Source organism: Zootoca vivipara, chromosome 12, assembly GCF_965207765.1.
Source record: "Zootoca vivipara chromosome 12, rZooViv2.hap1.1, whole genome shotgun sequence".
NCBI classification, from domain to species: Eukaryota; Metazoa; Chordata; class Lepidosauria; order Squamata; family Lacertidae; genus Zootoca; species Zootoca vivipara.
Window position 1 is genome coordinate 32878407 of NC_142595.1, and position 24826 is coordinate 32903232.

The 24826-nt window shown below is 40.5% G+C and overlaps 2 protein-coding genes and 1 pseudogene across 2 annotated transcripts; all 3 read left to right on the forward strand.

Annotated features, from left to right (window-relative positions):
- The first annotated feature begins 2599 nt into the window (after positions 1–2599).
- Positions 2600–8271, forward strand: LOC132592954 (vomeronasal type-2 receptor 26-like; annotated as a pseudogene).
- A 2331-nt stretch (positions 8272–10602) lies between these two features.
- LOC148683965 (vomeronasal type-2 receptor 26-like) lies at positions 10603–11502 on the forward strand. Its single transcript, XM_088654721.1, has one exon. It carries the CDS (start codon positions 10603–10605, stop codon positions 11500–11502), a length of 900 nt encoding a protein of 299 aa, XP_088510847.1.
- A 3541-nt stretch (positions 11503–15043) lies between these two features.
- On the forward strand, positions 15044–24487 carry LOC118095463 (vomeronasal type-2 receptor 26-like). Its single transcript, XM_088654723.1, has 5 exons — positions 15044–15187; positions 17443–18303; positions 20480–20707; positions 21504–21630; positions 23586–24487. Exons 1-5 carry the CDS (start codon positions 15044–15046, stop codon positions 24485–24487), a joined length of 2262 nt encoding a protein of 753 aa, XP_088510849.1.
- The last annotated feature ends 339 nt before the right edge of the window (positions 24488–24826 follow it).

Below are 24826 nucleotides of genomic sequence, written 5' to 3' on the forward strand. Positions count from 1 at the left end.
GGAGAAAGGTCACACGTAGAAAGTCAATCTTAAGCTCTTAGCCAGGCATCCCCAAACTGCGGCCCTCCAGATGTTTTGGCCTACAACTCCCATGATCCCTAGCTAACAGGACCAGTTGTTGGGGAAGATGGGAATTGTAGTCCAAAACATCTGGAGGGCTGAAGTTTGGGGGTGCCTGCTCTTAGCAAAAGCACCCTTTGAAGCAGCCTCCATTCCCACCTTCAAAACAGGAAAACCCACTGTTTAGCGTTGAATCGGAGCATGCTTCAGCCAAGTTTTCCACACATTGATGTTTGCTTCTATTCTGTATTAAAGAGTGGGTTTTCCCAGGGGAAGCAGTGGGGGAAAGGGATCCATGCCTAGAAAGCAAGGAAGACATGGAAAACTGCTCTAGGATGAGCCCTAGGTCTTGATGACAGTGAACCATAGTGTGAAGGAAGTACGAAACTGGCTACTGCCTGAGCCCACATGATCCTGTCTCCTCTGCTTGGGATAAGTAGCTATAAGCCTTTCCCCCTTAACATTTAGGCCAACTATATAGCTGGGAATGTAGTTAATTTTGACTAGCTGATTGGCACAGTTTTAGTGAGCCAATGTATAGTTTAGCAATGGTTAAATTGCATCCATTTTTTATCTTGCATGTGGTGATTCAGAGTGCTGGTTTGAACCTATAAGGCCTTAAAAGGCTCAGAACCGCAATACCTCAATAACTGCCTCTCCCCATATCCAACCTGGACTCTGTGTTCATCATCTGAGCCCTTTTTCACGTGCCTTTTCCACATGAGGTCCAGTGGGTGGCAACATGAGAACAGACTTTTTCGCAGTAGCTCCCTGCTTGTGGAATGCTCTGCTCAGGAAATTACATCTGACCAACTTCTTTATACACCTTTAGGCACCAGGCAAAAATGTTCCCCTATAACCAGGCCTTTGGCTGATCAATATTCTACAGCCTTTTAAGTGTGCTGGTGGGGTGGGGGTGGGGCTATTTTGTTGTTGCTTTTGTTTAAACTATTGTGTTTCTATCTTGTGAAAACATTTACAAATGAATTGACTGCTTTATTTATTTCATTCCATTTATGAACCACACATTTAAAACAATTACACATATAAAAACAATTACAATAATTTCATGGGTTTTTGCCTCCTCAGTTTTTTGGGACCCCAGTTTCAGCTGCCATTTGTGTCTGTTATTGTGCATTGGTTAGTTGTTAGCTCCTTGGGTAGAATTTATATCCCTGCTTACTTCTCCTAATCAGAAGGAAAGCTTCCCTCTGGCCTGCCTCTCTGATAATTTTAGACTGAGCTGCACTCTGAGCTGTAGCCTTGCATTGTCTTTTCACTTCATCCATATGATCTCTTAAGTCAATCAGAGTCAACCTTCCATTATTTCTTCTTCTGCAGCAAGGATGGGCAACATTTGGCTCACCAGTTTCTCTCATTTTAACCCAGCATGACCATTGGTCAGAGATGATGGGTGTTGTAGTCAAACAACATATGGAGGACACCTCACTAGTTATCATTGCCTTCTCCATTCTATAGTTTATTTATCTCATTTACTAGTTTCTTGCTCTTTAAGTAGTATCATCAATGAAGGTGAAGGTTGATTTACATGAATGCATGGATTGAATACAGTCATACCTCGGTTTAAGTACGCCTCGATTTGAGTACTTTCAGTTTAAGTACTCCACGGACCCATCTGGAATGGATTAATCCACTTTCTATTACTTTAAATGGGAAAGATCGCTTCAGGTTAAGTACACTTCAGGTTAAGTACGGACTTCCAGAACCAATTACACCCATACTTCAGGTTAAGTATGCTTCAGGTTGAGTACTCTGCGGACGCGTCTGGAACAGATTAATCCACTTTCCATTACTTTCAATGGGAAAGTTCACTTCAGGTTAAGTACGCTTCAGGTTAAGTACAGACTTCCAGAACCAATTGTGTACTTAAACCGAAGTACCACTGTATAAATTTATATTTAATCTATGAACGCATGGATTAAATATAAATTTGGCTGGCGGCCTGGCTGCAAATGTTATTTAACAAGAATTGAGGACAGAACTTCCTAAGCAAAATTTAAAGCAAATAATTTATTCTCTAGCTCCAGATAACTGTTTATTATTTATAACGTTCTTTTCTTGCTGTATGTCATTCCAAGTCCAATTGTCCCTTGCTAGCTAAGTGGAAGAGAAAATATCTGTTTAGACATGAAAACCAGCTTTCTCCAGCAATTCCAGTGGGAAATTCCAGGGTTGAACTAGTGATTATAATCAAAGCCCAGCAATTAATTCTGCACCTGAAAATCCTTGAAGGCATTCAGCAGAGCTAATATCAAGGACGGGAAAAGAAGTCATAAATATACTGAATACCATTTTAAAGTATGGAGAAGTGCTGAAAACAAGCATGGATCTTCCTGTATAGTCTAAGGTGCAGAACTATCAAGAGATTAAGCTTGCATGCAAGCCAAGTGGGTTTATTCACAGAAACTCTAAATCACACTGTTATTGAAGAAAACAGGAGAATTTGTGTGTAGAGAGATTTGTGCTTGTACTGAACATGTCAGTCTTGATCATTTTGCTGCTGCTATTTCTTTCTCACATGGTATGCAAGACACACATTGTTAAGTGCAATGTCTATGAGCTACAGTCTCCACTCCACAAATATCATCAGTCTGGAGACCTCATTATTGGAGGCATCGCTTCTCAGGCTCACTTCACCGCCAATCCAATACGTTTTGTTGCAAAACCTCCACCAGCATTGCTTGAAGAACTTGTGTAAGGACTTACTTTCCCTTCCTTTGATTGTTTTTATTTCCATGCATTTTGTCACCGGAATGATCTGTTACAGAGATGGAGCTTCAGAATACTGCCTCATTGGTTTAGGTCATAGAAAAGGATAATGCAATTAATATAATGTTGTGGGGAGGCTCCTATTTCTCTACAGAGAAGAATGATCAGTTCAAGCTTATTGCTTAAAATCACAATATAGAGTGTTAATCAAATATGCTGTGGGTGAAAAACATACTGAATCATAAAATAAAATTAAAAGCAACAACTGGCAGTAGACCCCACAGATGGTGTCATGACTATGTCCAGCTCAGCCAATTAACTATGTAGATTTGAATTTCCATCCTCTTGATTTGTAGGTAACAAATATATTGAAAGATAGAATAAAGATAAGTGATCAAGCTTCTCCAGTAGTATATTTTCCATTGTTCTCTAAAATCTGACTCCTGCCTTGGTTAGTTTCAATAAGAATGTAGCAGACCTTCTCGGGATCTTAAGGAAGCAAAAAATTCATTTTTTGAAAATCTGATCAATGATTTTTCAGCCTACCAACATGATTTTTTTTCTAGAATTTTGTGTCAGAGAACAATTGAACATACAATTAGGGAAATATTCAGTGTTGTCTAAAGCACACTGACAGAATAATATTTTATATTGTTTATTGGTTAATCTACACTAGAGGGCATTAATTGGAACCTACAAAGATTGGGTTGTTCCTAAAAACTTATTGATTCTCTGGACTGAGTTGTATATTTTTAAAAAAGAATTTTTTTAATTTTTAAAATAAAGACAAAATACAAACAGAGAGAGAGAGAGAGAGAGAGAGAGAGAGAGAGAGAGAGAGAGAAAGAAAGAAAGAAAGAAAGAAAGAAAGAAAGAAAGAAAGAAAGAAAGAAAGAAAAGAACTAGGGGTGGATAATAGGGAGGGGAGGGGAAATGAATATAATACCCTACATTAATTCATATGTTGCATATCTTATAGTCAGAGTCTAAGGTATCAAGAAATCACTTTACCCTAACCTTCTGAAATATATCCTCTCCACAAACTTAATTTGACCATTGGGGGTCTGAGTTCCATCACTGTTGTCAATTGTAAAGATTTTTTGACCAAAGCAAACCTCTCAAAAGCAAATATCTGCCATTAGGGTCATGTAGAGCATCTGTGAATACCAGGGAACCCCCCCTTTTTAAAGCAATAATAGTCACACCCTGTATCTTGGATATTGCTGGTGCACATATTTGATTCCCTCTCAATTCCCTCTGAATATTTCTGCCTTCAAGTCTTTTCCTTTTGGGGGGGGGGGTAAGTTTCCTGAATCAAAGCAATATCCAGATGTTCCCTTTTCAGTAAAGCTTCAATTCTTGCTCTTTTAACTGGTGACACATTTTTTTAACTTACTGGCATTTGAGACATGAGTCTTTCAACTTTTGCATATTTCATTGTTGAATGTGGGGGAGTGCATCACATTACATCACTTTGAAAAATTGTGCATCACACAAACACCTTTGAATAACGAGGACACTGCGAAACTAAGAGAGTATAAGACTTTTAACAAAACCAAAACAAAAAGTTTGAAAAAATCCCAGGGCAGGGAAACCTCCCTGATGCATCAGAAATGAAATGGGGAGCCAAGGCAGGAGTTCGTTCCCATCTGATACAGAATGCGACTCTCTTTCTAGTGTAGTGCCTAAGAATTACCAGCACATCCTGGCCTTTGCATTTGCAGTGAAGGAGATCAATGAAAACTCTCAGATCTTACCCAATCTTACATTGGGTTTCCACATCTATGACAGCTATGTCAATGCAAGGAGGACATATCATGCCACAATGCTGCTTTTATCCACACTGGAGAAATTTGTCCCCAACTACAGATGTGACATGCAGAATAATCTAATTGCAGTCATTGGTGGGCTGGATGCCGAAACCTCCTATCATGTGGCAACTATCTTGGATATCTATAAGATTCCACAGGTAGGACACTTGTGAGTATGTGAGCATGGAATATAGGAATTGAACTCACACTTCCTTGGAGTATATATTTTGTGAATTGGAGACAGAAATGACTGCATCGGAGAAGACAGATTCATTCCCTTTCCTTCTCTGTGAATATTAAGAAAAATATTATGTTTCACTTGTAAATCGGCCGGGATTTAACATTGGTGTCAAAGTGGCTCACTAAATGACATTTGCACTGCTGCCTCTCTCCTCCTGATAAGCAGCTGTGGTCCACCTGCTGAGAAACTAGTGTATAGCTCCACCCAACCCAGCCAGCAACTTCTCTTTATTTCCTATTATAAAAAGGTTCCCAAACTCTTTTAAGAAATGATATTGAGAGAGATTGAAGCTGAGAAAGGATTGTTGCCTTCAGAGCTGACTTAAGATATTTTGCCACCTGAGGAAAACCAAAAAGATCAAGGGAAGTAATAGTACCACTGTATTCTGCTCTGGTCAGACCTCACCTGGAGTACTGTGTCCAGTTCTGGGCACCACAGTTCAAGAAGGATACTGACAAGCTGGAATGTGTCCAGAGGAGGGCAACCCAAATGGTCAAAGGCCTGGAAACAATGCCCAGGGCTGGCTCTAGGTAGCCCCCCGGTGGTGTGGTGCGCCAGGGTGCCGGGCTGGTAGGCAGGAAACCATGCTGCGCCCTGCGAGGGCAGGGGCGCCGAAGCGATTTCTGCCCCTCAGCACCAGGGCGCGCGATCTGCTCGAGACTGCCCTGACAATGCCTTATGAGGAACGGCTTAGGGAGTTTAGCCTGGAGACGAGAAGGTTAAGGGGTGATATGATAGCCATGTTCAAATATATAAAAGGATGTCATATAGAGGAGGGAGAAAGGTTGTTTTCTGCTGCTCCAGAGAAGCAGACACGGAGCAATGGATTCAAGCTACAAGAAAGAAGATTCCACCTGAACATTAGGAAGAACTTCCTGACAGTAAGAGCTGTTCGACAGTGGAATTTGCTGCCAAGGAGTGTGGTGGAGTCTCCTTCTTTGGAGGTCTTTAAGCGGAGGCTTGACAGGCATATGTCAGGAATGCTTTGATGGTGTTTCCTGCTTGGCAGGGGGTTGGACTGGATGGCCATTGTGGTCTCTTCCAACTCTATGATTCTAAGATTCTAAGTGACACCCCCATAACCTGGGAAGCAGGTGTGAGTAAAGATCTTCATCAGGAAGTAGAGGGGAATATATGCATTGAGCACAAGGTTGGAGGAGCCAGCAGCACCTCCTACTCATTGCAATATATCTAGATAAATTTTTATTATGGGGAGGCATAAAAACACCACAAATAAATGCATACATACATGCTAATCTTGCTATCTTCCCTCCTTACCCTAATCTCTTTTTAGCTCCTATATGGCTCTGCTCCAGTAATGAATGATAAAACTCCAGGCCTTTCCTTCTACCAGGTAGCTCCTCAGAAACCCCGTCAGTCTGCGGGGATTCTCTTTTTGCTTATGCATTTCAAGTGGACATTGTTATGGATAGTGACAATGCAGAACGGTTTGTGCAAACTGTGCTTCCATTGTTTTCAGAGCATGGTGTCTGCTTTGCCTTCCTGGAAAAAATGCCCAAATTTACTTTTGCCACCGAAGGTTATGACATGCTGGAACAGGGTACAAAGATACATGAGAAAGTGATGAGCAGCAGAGCCAATGTAGTGCTGGCCTATGGAGAATCTTATTCCATGGCATTTTTCTTATGGCTTCCATATCTATCAGAACTTGAATACGTGAAAACTAAACCCAGAGGTAGAGTGTGGATAACAACAGCCCAGCTAGAGTTCAGTTCACTGGTGTTCCAAAAGACTTGGGATACAAAAATATTCCACGGCGCTTTGGCTTTTGCAATTCATTCAAATGATGAACCAAGATTTCATCAATTTGTTAAGAGCAGAAAGCCCTCCAGCACAACAGAAGATGGTTTTATCAGGGACTTCTGGCAACAGGCTTTTGCCTGCGTTTTCCCAAATCCAGATGAGGGTGATGCAGAGGAGGATGTTTGCACTGAGGAAGAGCAGCTGGAGAGCCTTCCTGGATCTTTTTTTGAAAAAAGCATGACGGGCCACAGCTATAGCATCTACAATGCTGTCTATGCTGTGGCCCATGCTTTACATGCCATGTCCTTATCTGGAGTCAAATACAGAGCAGTGTTAAATGCTAAAGGACAGGAGCTTCAGAAACAAAAGCTATGGAAGGTAATGCACGACTTCCTCATGAAAGAGAACAGAATTTCATGGGTGTTTCAAGAAGCTTCCATCTGTTGAGAAAACTTTACACCCTAACTCTTCATCTGCTCAAAGTTGCACCTTTTATTCTTCCTCCCATTAGCAAAAGTGGAAGTCTATATTTCATATTTCAATTTGCCTTCTCTGTTTTGCAGTCATTATCCAGCTCCCCTTTAATGAGGCTTTATTTCCCTATGAAGGTGTGGCTGAGTGTGTAAGACACACACACACACACACACACACACACACACACAGGGAGAGAGAGAATATGAGGGACTGGATGGATAGGGACATGTTACTCAAAATATTAGATAAGGTGGTCCAAGGCTATTGTTTTATATCCTACTCTTTTTCCACTACAAAAAAAGAAATACTAAGTCACCTTTTTTGGCAACTGATTACTTTGAATCTAGTTTCTAACAACTCTACATGATGATATAACATCATTCCCAGGAATGTTGATGCAAGGGATGAAGAGAAGATTACTGTTATAATAGACCTATTCCTGATTTTAGAAAAATAAAAAAAAATAAGAAAGGCTATCCATACTCAGACCACCTTATCTAATAGTGCATGTACAGTCCCCTCTATTCAATCATTTGTGCATCCCAACCAATTTTGGAAGGGTTTTCGCCTCCACTCATCCCCTAAATGTTGTGTGGGAAAGCTGGGCCAAATACATCTGTCAAGTTAATTGTAATAGCACGGAGTGTTGAAATTTCTATGGCGCATGTAGTATCCATGGTTTCTGTACATTTGCAGCAAAGTGTGAGCAATTCTTCCATGAATCTTTTCTCACCCCCAATGCTGTTCCTTCTGTTAGTTGGAGAGAGAGAAAATGTGTTGCAGCCTTGCCTAAACTATTGCCTTTCCCTTTCTAATATAGTTCCATCATTTTCTGAAAAATGTCTCATTTAACAGTAGTGCTGGAGACAAGGTTTCTTTCAACCACAATGGGGAACTAATAGCTGGGTTTGATATTATCAACTTGATTGTTTCTTCAAACCAGTCCTTTCACAGAGTGAAAGTTGGGAGGATGGGTCCTCAGGGTCCTCCAGAACAAGCATTTTCCATCACTGAGGATGCCATAACATGGCACAACTGGTTTAACCAGGTAGGATCCAACTGTAGGCACTTTAGAAAGACTTCCAGTTTTTAATGAGTATTTCCTTGGTATTGATATGAAAAATTAATTTCATATAACAGTAAATGTCCCCTATAAAAAAATCTTCCTTTTCACAGGGCATGGATACATGAAGACATTAGGACCCACATTTTTTTTTGCTCTGGTTGCTGTGTTGCTTTATTTACTGAGAAATATCTGGAATATTTAAATTAGAATTGATTAAAGGTAAAGGGTAACGGGACCCCTGACTGTTAGGTCCAGTCGCGGACAACTCTGGGGTTGCGGCGCTCATCTCACTTTATTGGCAGAGAGAGCTGGCGTACAGCTTCTGGGTCATGTGACCAGCATGACTGAGCCACTTCTGGCCAACCAGAGCAGTGCACGGAAACGCCATTTACCTTCCCAACGGAGAGGTACCTATTTATCTACTTGCACGTTGATGTGCTTTCAAACTGCTAAGTTGGCAGGAGCAGGGACCAAGCAACAGGAACTCACCCCATCGCAAGGATTCGAACTGCTGACCTTCTGATCGGCAAGCCCTAGGCTCAGTGGTTTAGACCACAGCACCAACCGTGTCCTGATTACACCACTGCAAATTGAATATAAACCCACAGTTGATTTTCTACATTCAGTCTACCTCCTTCCATTCAACTAAACTTGAAGATAAAGATGAAATCTAGATTAGTTAATGTTTAACCACAACTCAAATATATCTATTTCCTGCATCTGCTGGCAATATCTGCTTGTAAACCAAATCTATGGTACAAAGCTAAAAATTAAATATGTTGCTCCACCCACTTTTGCCTCTGGCTCCACCCACCACTGGCATGAGACTCTTGATAGGCTGCCCAGAAGTAAATGTGGTCCTCAAGCATTTTTTACTTAGGGTCTACTTGAAATATAAAATCATTTGATACAACTGCATTTAGTGTTTTCACTAAAGAAACATAATCACAAAACCACTAGTTAAGTGGTTACACACAAAAACCATATCTTAAAAAAAGCCCATAAAAACATGCATGAGACTTGTTGGTATCAAGTTTCTGAACTGATACTTAATAAAGAAACTCAAAGTTTTACTGGAATGCCTTGTTCCTTAAAAATATTCAGAAACACCCTAGAAATTTAATGATGTCAAGCTTATTATTCATCAGATTATCACTGATCTCTTTTATTTGTGGATTAGACACGGCCTGTCTCTCTTTGTACTGGGAGTTGCCATCCTGGTTCTAGCCAGAAAATGAAGGAGGGGGAGCCATTTTGCTGTTATGATTGCACCCCATGTCCAGAGGGGAAGATTTCAGAGCACAAAGGTATGAAAAATATAGGTAAATGTATATGAACATGAAAGACTACCTATGTATATATGTGAAAATCCAAGCCACATTATACCAGTATATCATATTTATACTATTAAAGGTAAAGGGACCCCTGACCATTAGGTCCAGTCGTGACCAGCTCTGGGGTTGCGGCACTCATCTCACGTTATTGGCCGAGGGAGCTGCATACAGCTTCCAGGTCATGTGGCCAGCATGACTAAGCCACTTCTGGCGAACCAGAGCAGCACACGGAAAACCATTTACCTTCCCGCCTATTTATCTACTTGCACTTTGATGTGCTTTCGAACTGCTAGGTTGGCAGAAGCTGGGACCGGGCAACAGGAGCTCACCCCGTCGCAGGGATTCGAACCACCAACCTTCTGATCAGCAAGCCCTAGGCTCTGTGGTTTAACCCACAGCTCCACCTGCGTCCCTAATATACACCCACTGTATAGATTTATAAAGCAGCATGGCTGTTGTTCAGTGGAAGACTGGTATAAAACAATGTAATGTGTAGAGGATTACTTTTCATCCATGTATGAAGTGTGATTGAAATGCTGATAGAGGAGAACCTCGGATGAAGCTGCTGAATGTAGAAGCTTCTGGTTGTATAGTAATCCAAAGGAAGTCAAGTAGGGGACAAATGTAATGCAAGGATGTTGGAGTGGAAGGATTCAGAACTGAGGGAGAACGCCAAGACTCAGAACCCCCCCAAATGCCAGAGATCAGGAACATCACTGTGGAGACAAGGAAGCCTATTAAAGTCCTTTCTGCTTAGATGGAACCAGTAGCCAGCCTGGAAGTGTGGGACCAGTTGAGACTCTGAGAATGCTCCACTGACTAATCATAGTTGATACCAAGACAGACTATAGTTAAATGGCTGGGCAGGGGTGACACTTAACACTGTCATCATTTGATAAACCATTCTTATTATGAAACTACTTTTTTAAAAAGAAGATCATGGCTTAGTTTTATGAGGGAACAAGTTCAGCTCCCACTTCTTTTCAAGAAATGAAGCCACTTCCTCTCAGCTTATCAACTGGAGACTGAGATGTTGAAATAATAGCAGAGGGGGGCAGTTGTGTCATTTAGTAGAGATTTCTACCATGTTCCTGAAATAAAACGATTTTTTTTTCTTCAGACATGCATGACTGCCATAAATGTGCAGAGAAAGATTATCCAAGCAAGAATCAAGATTTCTGCATACCGAAAACTGTAACATTTTTGACTCATGAAGAACCTTTAGGCATGAGTTTAATATCTCTTGCGCTTTCCTTTGCTTTGACCACAGTTTTGGTGGTAGGAACATTTATGAAGCACCACAACACCCCCATTGTCATTGCCAACAACAGGGGTCTCACCTACACTCTCCTCATCTCCCTCCTGCTCTGCTTCCTTTCTGCTTTGTTGTTTATTGGAAAGCCACAGAAGGTGACCTGTCTCCTCCGACAAACTGCTTTTGGCATCATCTTCTCAGTGGCTGTATCTTGTGTGCTGGCAAAAACCATCATAGTGGTTCTGGCTTTCATGGCCACCAAGCCAGGATCTAAGATGAGGAAGTGGGTGGGGAAGAGGCTAGCCAACTCCATTGTCCTTTTCTGCTCTTTTGTTCAGGCAGTCATTTGTATTGTGTGGTGGGCAACTGCTCCGCCATTCCCACATATTGATATGAGTTCAATGACTTATGAAATTGTGTTAGAATGTAATGAGGGCTCAGCTTCAATGTTTTGCTGTGTCCTGAGCTACATGGGCTTTCTGGCTGTTGTGAGCTTCACTGTGGCATTCCTTGCCAGGAAGTTGCCTGATAGTTTCAATGAAGCCAAATTCATCACTTTTAGCATGTTGGTCTTTTGCAGTGTTTGGTTGTCATTTGTTCCAACCTACCTGAGCACCAAGGGAAAATACATGGTCGCTGTGGAGATCTTTTCTATTTTAGCCTCTAGTGCTGGGTTGCTGGGTTTCATCTTTTTCCCTAAATATTATATAATTGTGCTAAAGCCTGAATTGAACATCAGGGAACAGCTGATAAGGAAAAAAAGGTAGAAGAATATACTGTATGTCCTCTGCTGTAATTTATACTTCCATCATTCCATCTGACTGAAAACTTGAAATTTCAAGTGGCTTTCCGTTTCAGAGCAAAACAGAGTGGTTTCTGCATAATCAGGAGACTAAGTAGGGAATTTGTAAATTAAAGGCAAGAGCTATTATTTTAAAAGACAAAAAATCCTTGACAAACACTTTTTAGCTTCTAGAGTTAAGGGCGTGTCATGGAAGGCATAGAGGACAAACAAGTCAGTAAAACAGACAACAACTTTATTGCCATTCGTAGTTAAGACTAGAACAGGCTTCTTCAACCTTGGCCCTCCAGATATTTTGAGACTACCATTCCCATCATCCCTGACCAGAGTTGTAGGCCAAAAACATCTGGAGGGCCGAGGTCGAGGAAGGCTGGACTAGAACATCAGCAGAAATTAAGTCCAGTGCTGCCTAGTGACTTCACTGCATGATGACATTATCAATGCAGAAAGTAAGCATAAGAAAATTAAGTACTTAAAGTTAAGGGCCTTGCTGGATCAGGGGAAATGTCCATTTAGTGCACCATTTTGTTTTCACAGTGGCCAACCCAAGGTAAATATTCACTCGTGTACAAAATATCCATTTAATAGAGGTTTTAAAAGCATTTAAGGAAATGGGCAGAAGTAAAAATGGGTCGCATTGAGGAATTCTGATTGTAGCAGGAAGTACGATATACCCTGAGTATAAAAATTAAAGAAGCACAGCTATCTAAACTTCATCTGTAGTTATTCCTGTGGTACTTTTTTGCTGTGGGTCTCTTATATTAGCTAAGGCATTGAGCATGTATCCAGCATCAGGTAGCCCACTTGTTACTTGATAGGAACCTGGTGGGGCCGAACCTGTGTTGGGGAGTCACCTCCAACACAGATTGGATTCCACAACCCCACACATGCCACCATTGGGGGAGGTGTACTGGCCCATCAGTACCCCAGTGGACTCCCAGACAGAGTCACCACTCCTGGACCCCTCTGATGGGGTAGCCTTGTGACTAGGGATCCAGCCCACTGCCGTATCTGCCAAAGTTGTGATGGTTGCTATGAGGTAAGCGAAAATCTGCACATGTATATGGATTGTGATTTGAGCAGCCTAGGGCAACTTTTCATTCTACAGATTACCATTGTCAAGAACAAATGGTGAGATGACCAGCCTTATTATCAAACACGTTAATTTTGTCTGTACTTGTAGAATATAGCTACTGTATGTCTGGTGTGCCCCCCCCCAATGGATCTCTATACCTGCGGGAAAGAACATTTCATTCCAGATGTTGCAAACATGTTTCTTCACCAATTTCCACAAAAATACTCAGATTTGAACAGGTGATTACCTTCGTCTATAATTATCAAAACCAGTTAATTATACTGGATTGTCCAACCTCTTGTGGAATTTCAGTAGCCACAAGCAAAACTAATAGGAGAGGATGTGATGGATGTTATAAAGAAACCCAGCACTTTTTAGAGCAAAATAGGGGGACTGGGGGAATTTGTGTGTAGATTGAAAATCTGCCCTTTACTTATGATGGTTGTTTTGGTGGCCTTGCTGCTGGTGCTGTTTCCTCACATGGCATTGATAGCTCACATTGTTAAATGCGGGGTTTGGTATCTACACCGTCCACTTCACACGTATCATCAGTCAGGAAATTTCATCATTGGACACATTGCTTCTTATGGTGGCTTCAGTTCCAGCTCAGCAAAATTCACTGAAGAACCCCCACCAGAATTGCCTGAAGAGTTTGTGTAAGAACTTGATTTATTTCATTTTTGTTGTTGTTAACAAATTGTACATACACAAATAATAAAACATGACAAGACTAACAAAAAATGGATCACTAAATGTATTCTTTTATAGTACACAATAATGAGATGATTACAGTAAACCAGTTCCTCAATAAATCAGCTTGGAAAACACAAAAATTATAGGAGTGGGCTAATGAGTCGTGCCATATTGCAATATATATGTATCAATGACTGCTTAGTGCCTATTTTGAGGAAGTCCTGGTTAGTAAAGCTTTAAATCTTATTTATGAGTCTGGACAATTTTTATTTGAAAAGGTTTCAGTTTTTATGCATCCAATATTAATATCTGCAATAGATCAGTGAGACCTTTCCTTGTCCTGCTCACTAAGAGTCACTTTAAACTGGAGCTGCTGGGGTAGAATCTGGAAATATCTGGAAACAAAGGATGTACCCCATACCGGTACATCCTATTTTCTGAGACATTCACTGAATTACAGAAGCAATCCCGAATTCTGATTTCATCAGGGAATATCCTGTTTCCCCTCCACCGATAATGGGAGAAAGATGACCAGGCGCTTGCCTCTTGCACTTGCACTTAGCAGGGGAATCTTCATGAAATGGAACCTTTGTGTGCAGCAAAGACAGTTCCCTTTGCATGCCATGCTCTTGCTTGCCCCTCTCTGCCGCTGTCCAAGCCATTGCTGCTGTGATGGTGGTGTGATGCACAGGAGGAGGAAAAGAATGAGGAGGGAAGAGAGCAAGCAGCTTCCAGGTTGGGGCTGGAACAGGAGAGGCAGCCAGCTGATTCACACATCTTTTGGTGCCATTCTCCTGCTTGAGCCATGGTCCATGCATCCCGATTTTCTGCTGGAAAACATTGGAGGGTATGTGTACCCAATTTAGCGTTCCCCAAAATTCACAACTGATTTTTTTAAGGGTAGTGCTTATTTGTAATTTGGGGAAATGAACTACATCTCAGTGCTACCATCAGCCAAAGAATTTTCATGAATCCATTTTCATATTGTTAAATTCATAATTCTGGCAGCCCTTTCTCTGTAAAAGTCATATAACCTGAATTTTGACTTTTTGGAAACATCATTCTCCTCATATCAGAGGAGATTTATGATTTCCATTATTCAGATGCAACCTATTTTATTTATGTCACCTGATATACAAAGCAATAATCCTTCAGTTTACAAATGCCGTCACCACCATCATCACTTTCTTGTGTTCCTAAGGCATGATTTTAAAAAGATTATTTCTTTTTTATTTTCATTTTGTTCTCCAGCTTATTTTCAGTGAAAGCATCTTCACAAAATGCTTGGTGTGTTTCATGGTTGGTGGTTCTTGTTTCTATTATCTTTCCATAAGCCACCTTAAACTAAAGACTGCCTTCGAAATATTTAAATAATAATGAGATACAGATGCAGAAAGTAAAGTAAATCCCATAGTGTTCTTTGGGTTTACTTAAAGGTAATTCTGCACAGAATCTCAGTCTTACAATTCTATACCAATGCATAAGGGATTGAGCACCAATGGATTCAAAGAGATTGCTTTGGAATTACCTTTTGGTTTGTGCAACATGTGTAGAACACTATTCTAATAAAGTACACTATTCTTATTCTAGAGTGGTGCCCAAGAGTTACCAGCTCATCCTGGCCTTGACATTTGCAGTAAAGGAGATCAATGAAAACCCTCAGCTATTACCAAATATCACCTTGGGCTTCAACATCTATGACAGCTATGTTGATGCAAGGAAAACATATCATGCCACAATGCTACTTTTATTCACATTGGAGAAATTTCTCCCCAACTATATATGTGATACACAGAATAATCTGACAGCTGTCATTGGGGGTCTTGATGCCCAGATCTCCCTTCATGTGGCAACTATCTTGGATATTTATAAGGTTCCACAGGTAGGACACCTATGCCTGTTTTCTGTGTGGAATATTAAAAATCCATACTATTTTCATACTTTCTTTCTTGCAGATTGTATTTTATAGTTTAGAGACAGAAATGTGTACATTGGGAGTAATCAGATCAACCATTATTTTTCTTTGCTTCTTTTGCAAAGCACACTGAGACTAAGAAAAATGTATTCATTTGCAAATGAGAAAAACCACATGACATTCATAAAGTGTAACTGCAATTCAGTACTACATTTACATAGGCAGTGATAGATCTGGAAACAGAAAGCATGTCTTTCATTATTGCAGGCCATGTTCAAATGGACATCTTATTCATTGTTTCCAATGTGTCAAGTTGTTAATTCTTTGTCTATATTGCTCACATCCAATAATAATGAACGGAGTATCCTGTGAGCCACTTGTTCATGCCAACCACGGACTGACCATTTTTAAGACTGGGAAGCAGACCCACTTCATAAAGTGGAGGTTAATTTTCATTGAAGTAACACCAAAATAGTTCAAAACATAATTAAGGGCTTGTCTACACTTACCTTTGCTCCACATTTCTATGCACAGGTCTGGGCTTTCTGGGTCTGTGTCTGAGAGCTCATTTCCCCATGGAAACCTGCTCTTTACTGCTGAATCAAAGAAAATGGGAATGCATGAAAAAAGTACTTTGCTGTTGGTTCTGATTCAGCTGTAAAGATCAAGTTTTTCTTGAGAAAGTGGGTGGGAGGGGGAGTGCTTGGACACAGACCGGAAAAGTGTGGACCTCTGCCTCTAAAGTGTGGGGCAAAAGTTAAATATGGATAAGTTCTACCTGTTTGAGGAGAAAACCAGCAGAGATGTCAATCTGTCAGGGACTGTGCAGAGGAGGAATGGTAGAGACCACCTCTCCATCCTGACCCTTCTAGGGAGGATGAAGAGGATGAAGACAGATTTGCAACAGGGGTTTGAGGGGGGTTGCAGCTCAGAGGCAGATGAGGGGGAAAGCTGGGAAATCATGGGAGAGTCAGAACAACACCCAGCTGGCACGTTGTTATTAGAAAGCATCCCAGACCCTCCATCTCCCACAATCTGGTGAGCCTTAAAGCAGGAGAGCAAAGAGCTCAAAGACAGAGGGCATGTAGCAGCACCTGTAGAGGTGACGATGAGAATGACGAATGAGGAAGTGGGAAAGATGGTGGGTGGAGATTCACTCGGGACAATGCCATTATCCAAGAGGCTGGGTCCTATAGCCTCTCTCTGTAAATATTTAAATAAAAAAGGACTGTAACACATTTTCCTTGTCTTTATACTTTCCTGGGCACCCAGCCGGGAGCTGCTGACAGCATCCTGACACAATCTGGCAATTAACAAAGTGTGTTTGGTTCTTTTTTAAACATGGCAATTATCAGGCAGGGGCTGATGCAGATTGGGATCTTTATATGAAGGAAAATAGAATGGCAAGAGATTTTCCCATGGATACCTAAACATATGCATGAAGTTACAGTTCAATCATGCCTGAATAAAATCTGAATAAAATCAGAGAGGCATTGATTACATCCCTTTGAACCTCTTGAGTGTTAAGGTAGACTGTAAAAAGTGTGATGTCATGTTGGTATCCATCTGCTTCGAGAGGCAATGGAGTGCACCACCAGGGGTGAAGTCAAACCACTGTGTTAGCAACACCAAAGTGACCTCCCTAGGGTGCAATTCCTTGCAGTGTTTATGGTGGTCCTGGCCTGCCCAGATGACAAGACTTCCCTCTTGGTCTCACTGATGTCGTGCCAAGGAAAGCAGAGCAGGTGGTGTACAAGGTCCTATCGCCTTAGGGACTTCAGATTTGTGTAGGGTTTACTCCTGAGCCTGTTTTTACATTTAAGACCAGCAATAAAAAATTATTTTAATATATTAGTAGCAAGAGACTATCTTGGGAAGCAGGCAGATGCTTGGATGACTAGGGAGTCAAAGGTGTGCTAAAGTAGGATAAGGAAATTGTAGAGAAACTGAATTCTTTGCATCTGTCTTCAACAGATATAGGGCAGATCCTCATCAATAATTGAATCATTGATGAGGGAGGCCTTACTCAGAACTAGCATGGCATTCAGCAACATCAGCCTTAGACTCAAGGGCTGGCTGTTAGGACAACCACAATTCCCTAGGTTGGAGGAGGGGCTGGCACTAACTGCTTGTGCCCAACCTGTCCCACACCCCACACCACAAATCCCACTGCATAGAACCACTTACGGTTATAATTATCTTTCCTACCCATTTCTCTTTAGCTCATATATGGCCCCACTCCAGTGATGAATGATAAAACCCCACGAATCCCTTTCTATCAGATGGCACCCCAGGAAGGCCACCAGTTTGCAGGGATTCTCTCTTTACTTCTGTATTTCATGTGGACATGGATTGGGATCACTGTGATGGATAATGACAATGGAGAAAGTTTTGTACAAAATGTGCTCCCACTCTTTTCCCAGAGTGGCATCTGTTTTGCCTTTATAGAAAGAGTCCCCAAACATAGTTTTCTCTCCGATGGTCTTGCCATGATGGAACAGGGGGCAAACATACATGATAAAGTGATGAGCAGCAAAGCCAATGTAGTGGTAGTCTATGGAGAAGTTTATTCCTTTGTATTTTTTAGATGGCTTCCATATCTATCAAAATTAGAGGAAATGTCAAATAATGCAAAAAGTAAGGTATGGATAACAACAGCTAACGTGGAGTTCATTTCATTGGTCTATCAGAGGAATTGGGATGCAGGAATGTTCCATGGTGCCATATCCCTCAGAATTCACTCCAATGATATACCAGGATTTCATCAATACATCAAGGACAGAAACCCTTCTAATGCAGATGGAGATGGTTTTATCTGGGATTTCTGGCAACAGGCCTTTCTCTGTGTATTCCCAAATCAAGTTCTGGGTGATGTGGAAGGTGATATCTGCACTGGAATGGAGAAGGTAGAGAACCTTCATGGATCTCTCTTTGAAATGACAGTGCAAGGTCAAAGCTACAGCATCTACAATGCTGTCTTTGCCTTAGCCCATGCTTTACATGCCATGTCCTTAGCAAGACTCAAACATTCACGAATGGTGAACATAGGAAGGCAAAAGCTTTGGAAGCAACAGTTTTGGCAGGTAAAGGAGTAAACCACCTCAGGTGGGTATTACATTCTTTCCAACTCTTCCTCTGCAAACTCTTTCCTCTTCCTTCTTTTCCAGGCAACTGGAAAGTAGAGATTAGCCCTATTCAGATCAATGTATGAATCATTTACACAGGGATAGTCATATCATTCTGTTGCAGCATGTAATGATAATATTGCTGATTTGCAGGTGAAACTCAGAAAATTAGAATATCTTTGAAAAGTGCATTTATTTCAGTAATGCAACTTAAAAGGTGAAACCAATATATGAGATAAATGCATGACATGCAAAGCAAGATATGTCAAGCCTTTATTTGTTGTAATTGTAATTATTTGTCGTTAGGCGTAAATGGAATGTAATTAATGAAATGTAATAGCGATGTTTATTTTTATATTATTGTAACTATTTGTTGTATTACTGTGGAATTTCCAAAAGAAAGCATTTGTAAAAATTAAAAGAAAAATAACAAATAATAAAAAATTGCATTACTGAAATAAATGCACTTTTCGACGATATTCTAACTTTCCGAGTTTCACCTGTATGTAGTAACATTTCATGAAATATTTTGGATGAGTACATATCCCCTCCATTTTATTATTTGAAATTGAAATTATTTGAAATTGTCCACAGCATTATTCTACTGTTAGCATTATAATGGGGGTGGCAAATCTTTTTTTCTGTTTGAAGACTTCGTTTCCCTCCTTGCTAAATATCCTAGAATTTCATTCCAGCAGTAGCAAGGGCAAAAATGTCGGTGGGCGTAGTTGTAGCTAGTAGTGGACTGGACTACCTCACAAATGCCCACACAAACACACATGCACTGACCATACACATATGCACACGGACATTATTCACACATTTTTCTATACCAATTGATTCTCTTTTTCTGTCACACTCAGAAACACCCACCCACTCATTCATTGTCTCCCATTCCTCATTAGGCTTTAGTTTGTAAATATTGAATATGGATATAAAATTTACAGCATATTATGGTTTAAGAGAAAATTATATGAAAATGATATATTGATGGTATCTAGCACCGAGTAAATTGGCAAAATTGTATAAATCTAAATCAAATAAGTGTTGGAAATGTAAAGAGAAAGAAGGTTCTTGTGGTAAGGTTAAAGCTTACTGGGAAATGATATATAATGGAATGAAAAAGATGTTTAAAATAACCTTTGTTTTAAAAACCCCAGAAGCTTTCCTTTTGGGAATTATTACCTAAAATGTATAAATACAGTGGTACCTCTACTTACGAATAACTCTACTTACGAATGTTTCTACTTACGAACGGAGCTCCGTCCGCCATCTTGGATGCGGTTTAGATAGGATTTTTCCTACTTATGAATTTTTAGATAGGGTTGTTTTGACTTACGAATTTTTCTCCCAATGCATTCCTATGGGATTCGACTTACAAATTTTTGCGACTTACGAATGTGCGTTCGGAATGCATTGAATTCGTAAGTAGAGGTACCACTGTAGTTATTCATGTGGGTGGCTTGTACTCCTTACAAGGAAGTATATTCAAAAATGTTTGTTTATGAGTTTTTACTTTTACTTTTTTCATTTTCTTATGTTTTCTTTTCTTTTTCCTTGTACATTTAATATGTATATGTAATATCAATATCTAATAAAAAAGAAAATTATTTGTGTATGATACTACAGTGGCAAGAATGTTATTCACGCCAAAATGGAAAGAAGCAGAAGTCCCAGCAAAGGAAGAATTGAAACAAAAACTTATGGAATACACAGAAATGGTGAAACTTACCAGAAGAATAAGAAATAAAGCTAACAAACTTTTTAATAAAAGAATGGAAATGGCTTATTGAATATTTACAGATAAATTGCAAACAGATAAGATAATTGGCAGGATTATTGTAATAACCCACAGTTTTAAAAGAGTATATATTTAAAGTAGATGAATAAATGAGCAAAGTAAGTTAATTTGGATATCCAGAGGATATTAAGAATAAATTTAAGGAACCGCAGAAAGGGGGGACGGAAGTCAAGTTTTGAAATGTTAAAATGATTGTAAAATTTGTGAAATGTATAAAACCAGTGAAATGTATAATTGAAAAGTTTAAATAAAATTTGAAAAACGGGGGGGGGGGGTAGTTTGTAAATGCTTATGCACTGTTTTCTATATTTTTGCCTTTTGTTTTCAATTTAGCTTCACCACTTTCTGAGAGGTGTGTCATTTAACAACACTGCAGGAGACACAGTTTCCTTTAACCAGAATGGAGAGATAATATCTGGCTTGGATGTTATCAACTGGATTCTTTTCTCCAACCAATCCTTTCAAAGAGTGAGAATTGGGAGAATAGATCCCCGGGCTCCCCCAGGCCAAGTGTTCACCCTTGATGAAGATGCTATAACATGGCATGGCTGGTTTAACCAGGTAGATTCCAGGTGACGTTTATCAAGAAAGTAATCCAGTTTTGAATGAGCATTGAGCATCTGTCCTGATGCCTAGATTTAAGTCCGTTTAATAAATATAAAAGACCTGTGGAAATACTGGTATTTGCCTTATGAAACAAAGTGGACCCCAAAATTTCCATCCTAATAGCCGACCCAGAAAGGGTGTGAGAATAAGTGTGGATAGTGGAGGCAACAGAAGACCAGAGGGAAAAGCCAATAGCAAACAGAAACAGGTAGAAGAGACAACTAAAGCTTTAAGGGGAACAGTAGAAGAGATGCTGAAGATGAACAGAATGGAAGAGGGAGGGAGAGAAATGGAGTCAAGCTGCTGGGGTAGATGGGGGACACTGGGTCTAGGAATTAATGCATCTCTCTATTAGTGCTTCATGTCACGGATTCATTTTTTGTTCCATTTTTCAAAAATGGGTGTTTAAACTGTTATTTTCTCTCAAAATACATAACTAATTAAATCCACATTTTTTTCTGCATACTGATAATTGTTTTGCAATTCTAGGAGTTCCTTTGAAAGGTATGGTTGGCCTCACTATTGGCCTCACTCTCACTTCATGGGCTAGATTTCCAAGCTGTTTCTTCCTTGGTTTAGACTCAGAGTCTTCCACCGAGGCTGCTGGTTTTCAGTGCCAGAAAGAAATTTACTCTTAGCACTCTTAGCCTTTGGTGGAGACGTTTCTGCCTTTCTCGGTGGATAAAATGCTGGATTCCAAGTTTATGAATTTTAAGATTCTCATTCTGTTCTCTTTTTCTTTCCTGAGTAGACTCGGCCTCTTTCTGTCTGTACTGAGAGTTGCCACCCCGGTTTTAGGAAGAAAGTGAAGGAGGGGGTGCCATCTTGCTGCTATGACTGCATCCCATGTCCAGAGGGGAAGATTTCAAATCAAAAGGGTAAGAGATATACAAAGGAGATTGGATCCAGATGCAATAGTTACTGCTAAATAAAAGAAATGAGGCTTGTATTAAGCCATGTCTAGGTTGCTAGAGAAGGTAAACGACCTACGGCATATAACACGAGAGAGAGAGAGAGAGAGAGAGAGAGAGAGAGAGAGAGAGAGAGAGAGAGAGAGAGAGAGAGAGAGCACTCAGTTGCTAGAGCAGGCATCCCCAAACTTCGGCCCTCCAGATGTTTTGGACTACAATTCCCATCATCCCTGACCACTGGTCCTGTTAGCTAGGGATCATGGGAGTTGTAGGCCAAAACATCTGGAGGGCCGCAGTTTGGGGATGCCTATGCTAGAGCATGAGACTTTTAATCTGAGTCATGGGTTCGAGCCTCATGTTAGGCAAAAGATTCCTGCACTGCTGGGGTTTGGACTAGATGGCCATCTTGGTTCCTTCCAAGTGTACAATTCTATGATTTCTGCTGGCTGCCAACCTACTACAGGACCATGGTCAGTGCCGGATTTATGTATAAGCTAAACAAGCTATAGCTTAGGGCCCCACTCCCTTGGGGCCCCCCCAAAAAATGTAAAGGAAAAAAACACTGGGTGTATATTTCCAAAATATGAGATAAAATAAAACACATAAAATAAAACCTACATAAAGCAACTGTGTTTTGTGTTGTGTAGGCTCCTATGATTTAAGTAATGGACCCTGCCTGGTAGCCTGTTCCCTAAAATATCACTGGTTTGGACATATAAAAGGTCCCATTACCTTCAGTAGCTTAGGGCCTCATCAAACCTAAATCTGGCCTTGACCATGGTCTTGGTACTAACATCTGGTGCCATATGTAGCTCAGGCCAAGGTTACTTGTAAAACCCCTTGTTCCTTACATACCTAACAGGGCACTGAGGTCTGTGGGAAAACTCCTTGTGGCAGTTCCAAAGATATCAGATGCTTGTACCACACTAGCTCAAAGTAGGGCTTTTTATGGTGGCTGTCCCTCTTACATGGAATAGCATTATGGTCAAGATTTGACAGGTACTCACTATCTGCATTTTCTGCAAGCAATTGATTTTTATTTTTATTTTGTTCTGTCAGGTTTTTCCAACTGGATGAATGGGTTTCTATAGGTTTCTGAATGCCATGGGTGTCTATTATGTATTGAATTGTTTCAGGGGTTTTTAAAACTTGTTTGTTTTTGTGGTGTTTTAAACTGTTTTTCTTGAGACACGTATGTAGAAGGCGGTGAATAAATGAATAACAATAATAACAATAATAATTTCTAACTTTTCCACTTACTTTCAAAGGGATCTTAGTATTGATAACCATAACTATAGGGAGATAAATGTGCACAGAAGATCTGTGTTCCACAGGAACAAACATGTCAAACTATGCTTTCCTCATGACTGCTTTTCTTTACTATTTAAATTTGGATGAAATCTTTTGCAGGGGCTGGAAAGAAGCTTTAGAAGTGGACGTAATCTGTCGTGTTGTGTGTGTGTGTGTCTTTCTGATCACTGGCCTTTGGGTATTCTGGATACATTTATCCAGTAAGAATAACAAAGGGCTTGTAGTTCTTTTGTAATTGAAGGGGAACTGGTCAACTCTTCTGCTACCTGCAGCATGCACCCAGACTATACATTCAACATCTGTGAGGGTGAATAGCGTATAACCATACTAGCCACCCCAGTTCCTGCAAAAACCTGGGATGTGAGCCATATTTAACATGGCTTCCTGTCAGCAGGTTTACTACATCTTTTTTAGGGGAAAAAACTACTTTATGTCTACATTCGTTCTAAACAAGTTAAACCACCATGTGCCACAATCTATAGTGCCAACCACTAATATGTACTCTCTGAATTGAAAGGAGACATTTTATTTGAGAGAGGGGAACAATTTCAGCATGTTGTTGATATTTGTGGCATGTAACTGGGATCAAGACCTCATGTTTCTTTTTCCAGATACAGATGAATGTAATAAATGCTTAGATGAAGACTATCCAAGCAAGAATCGGGATGCATGCATTCCCAAGAGTCGGAGCTTCTTGTCTTATGGAGAACCTTTGGGCATCAGTTTAGCCTGTTTTTCTCTTTCCTTTTCTCTGATAACAATTCTGCTGCTGGGTACATTTATGAAGCACCATGACACTCCTATTGTCATTGCAAACAACAGGAACCTCACCTACAGTCTCCTCATCTCCCTCCTGCTCTGCTTCCTTTGTGCATTGCTATTTATAGGCCAACCTCAGAAGGTAACATGTCTCCTCCGACAAACCGCTTTTGGCATCATCTTCTCAGCGGCTGTTTCTTGTGTATTGGCAAAAACCATCACTGTGGTTCTGGCTTTCATGGCCACCAAACCTGGATCCAGGATGAGGAGATGGGTGGGGAAGGGACTGGCCAACACCATTGTCCTTTCCTGCTGCTTTGTTCAGGCAGGGATCTGTGCTGTGTGGCTAGCAACCTCTCCCCCATACCCAGATGTTGACATGCACTCAATGGCAGAAGAAATTATACTAGAATGTAATGAGGGGTCTGTGACTATGTTTTACTGTGTTGTGAGCTATATGGGTTTTCTGGCAATTATCTGTTTCACCGTTGCTTTCCTCGCCCGGACATTACCCGACAGTTTCAATGAAGCCAAGTTCATCACTTTCAGCCTGTTGGTCTTTTGCAGCGTTTGGCTGTCCTTTATTCCCTCCTACCTCAGTACAAAGGGAAAATACATGGTTGCTGTGGAGATCTTCTCCATCTTAGCCTCTGGTGCTGGACTGCTGGGTTGCATCTTTTTTCCTAAATGTTATATTATTGTGTTGAGGCCTGAACTGAACAACAGGGAACAACTAATAAGAAGAAAAGTCTGAAGAATTAATAAGTGTCCTTTGCTATAATTTGTAAACAATACAGGAGATTTGTTTGTGTGCCACAGAATATTGGTAAAGACCAACTCAACAGCTGCCCGAGCACCAAGGGAAAATACATGCTTGCTGTGGAGATCCTCTCTATCTTAGCCTCCAAACTCGGGTTGCATCTTTCTCCTCAAATGTTATATACTAGGGTGATGACTTTTTCATTTTTCCCCTCAAAAATTATTTCCTGTAGCACAAATGAATGAACTTTTGCCTATTAATGACTAAAATGAGGTATATTCCATTGAAATATTAAAAAAGGTTACGCACAAACCGTTTTTTTTTATGCCGTTT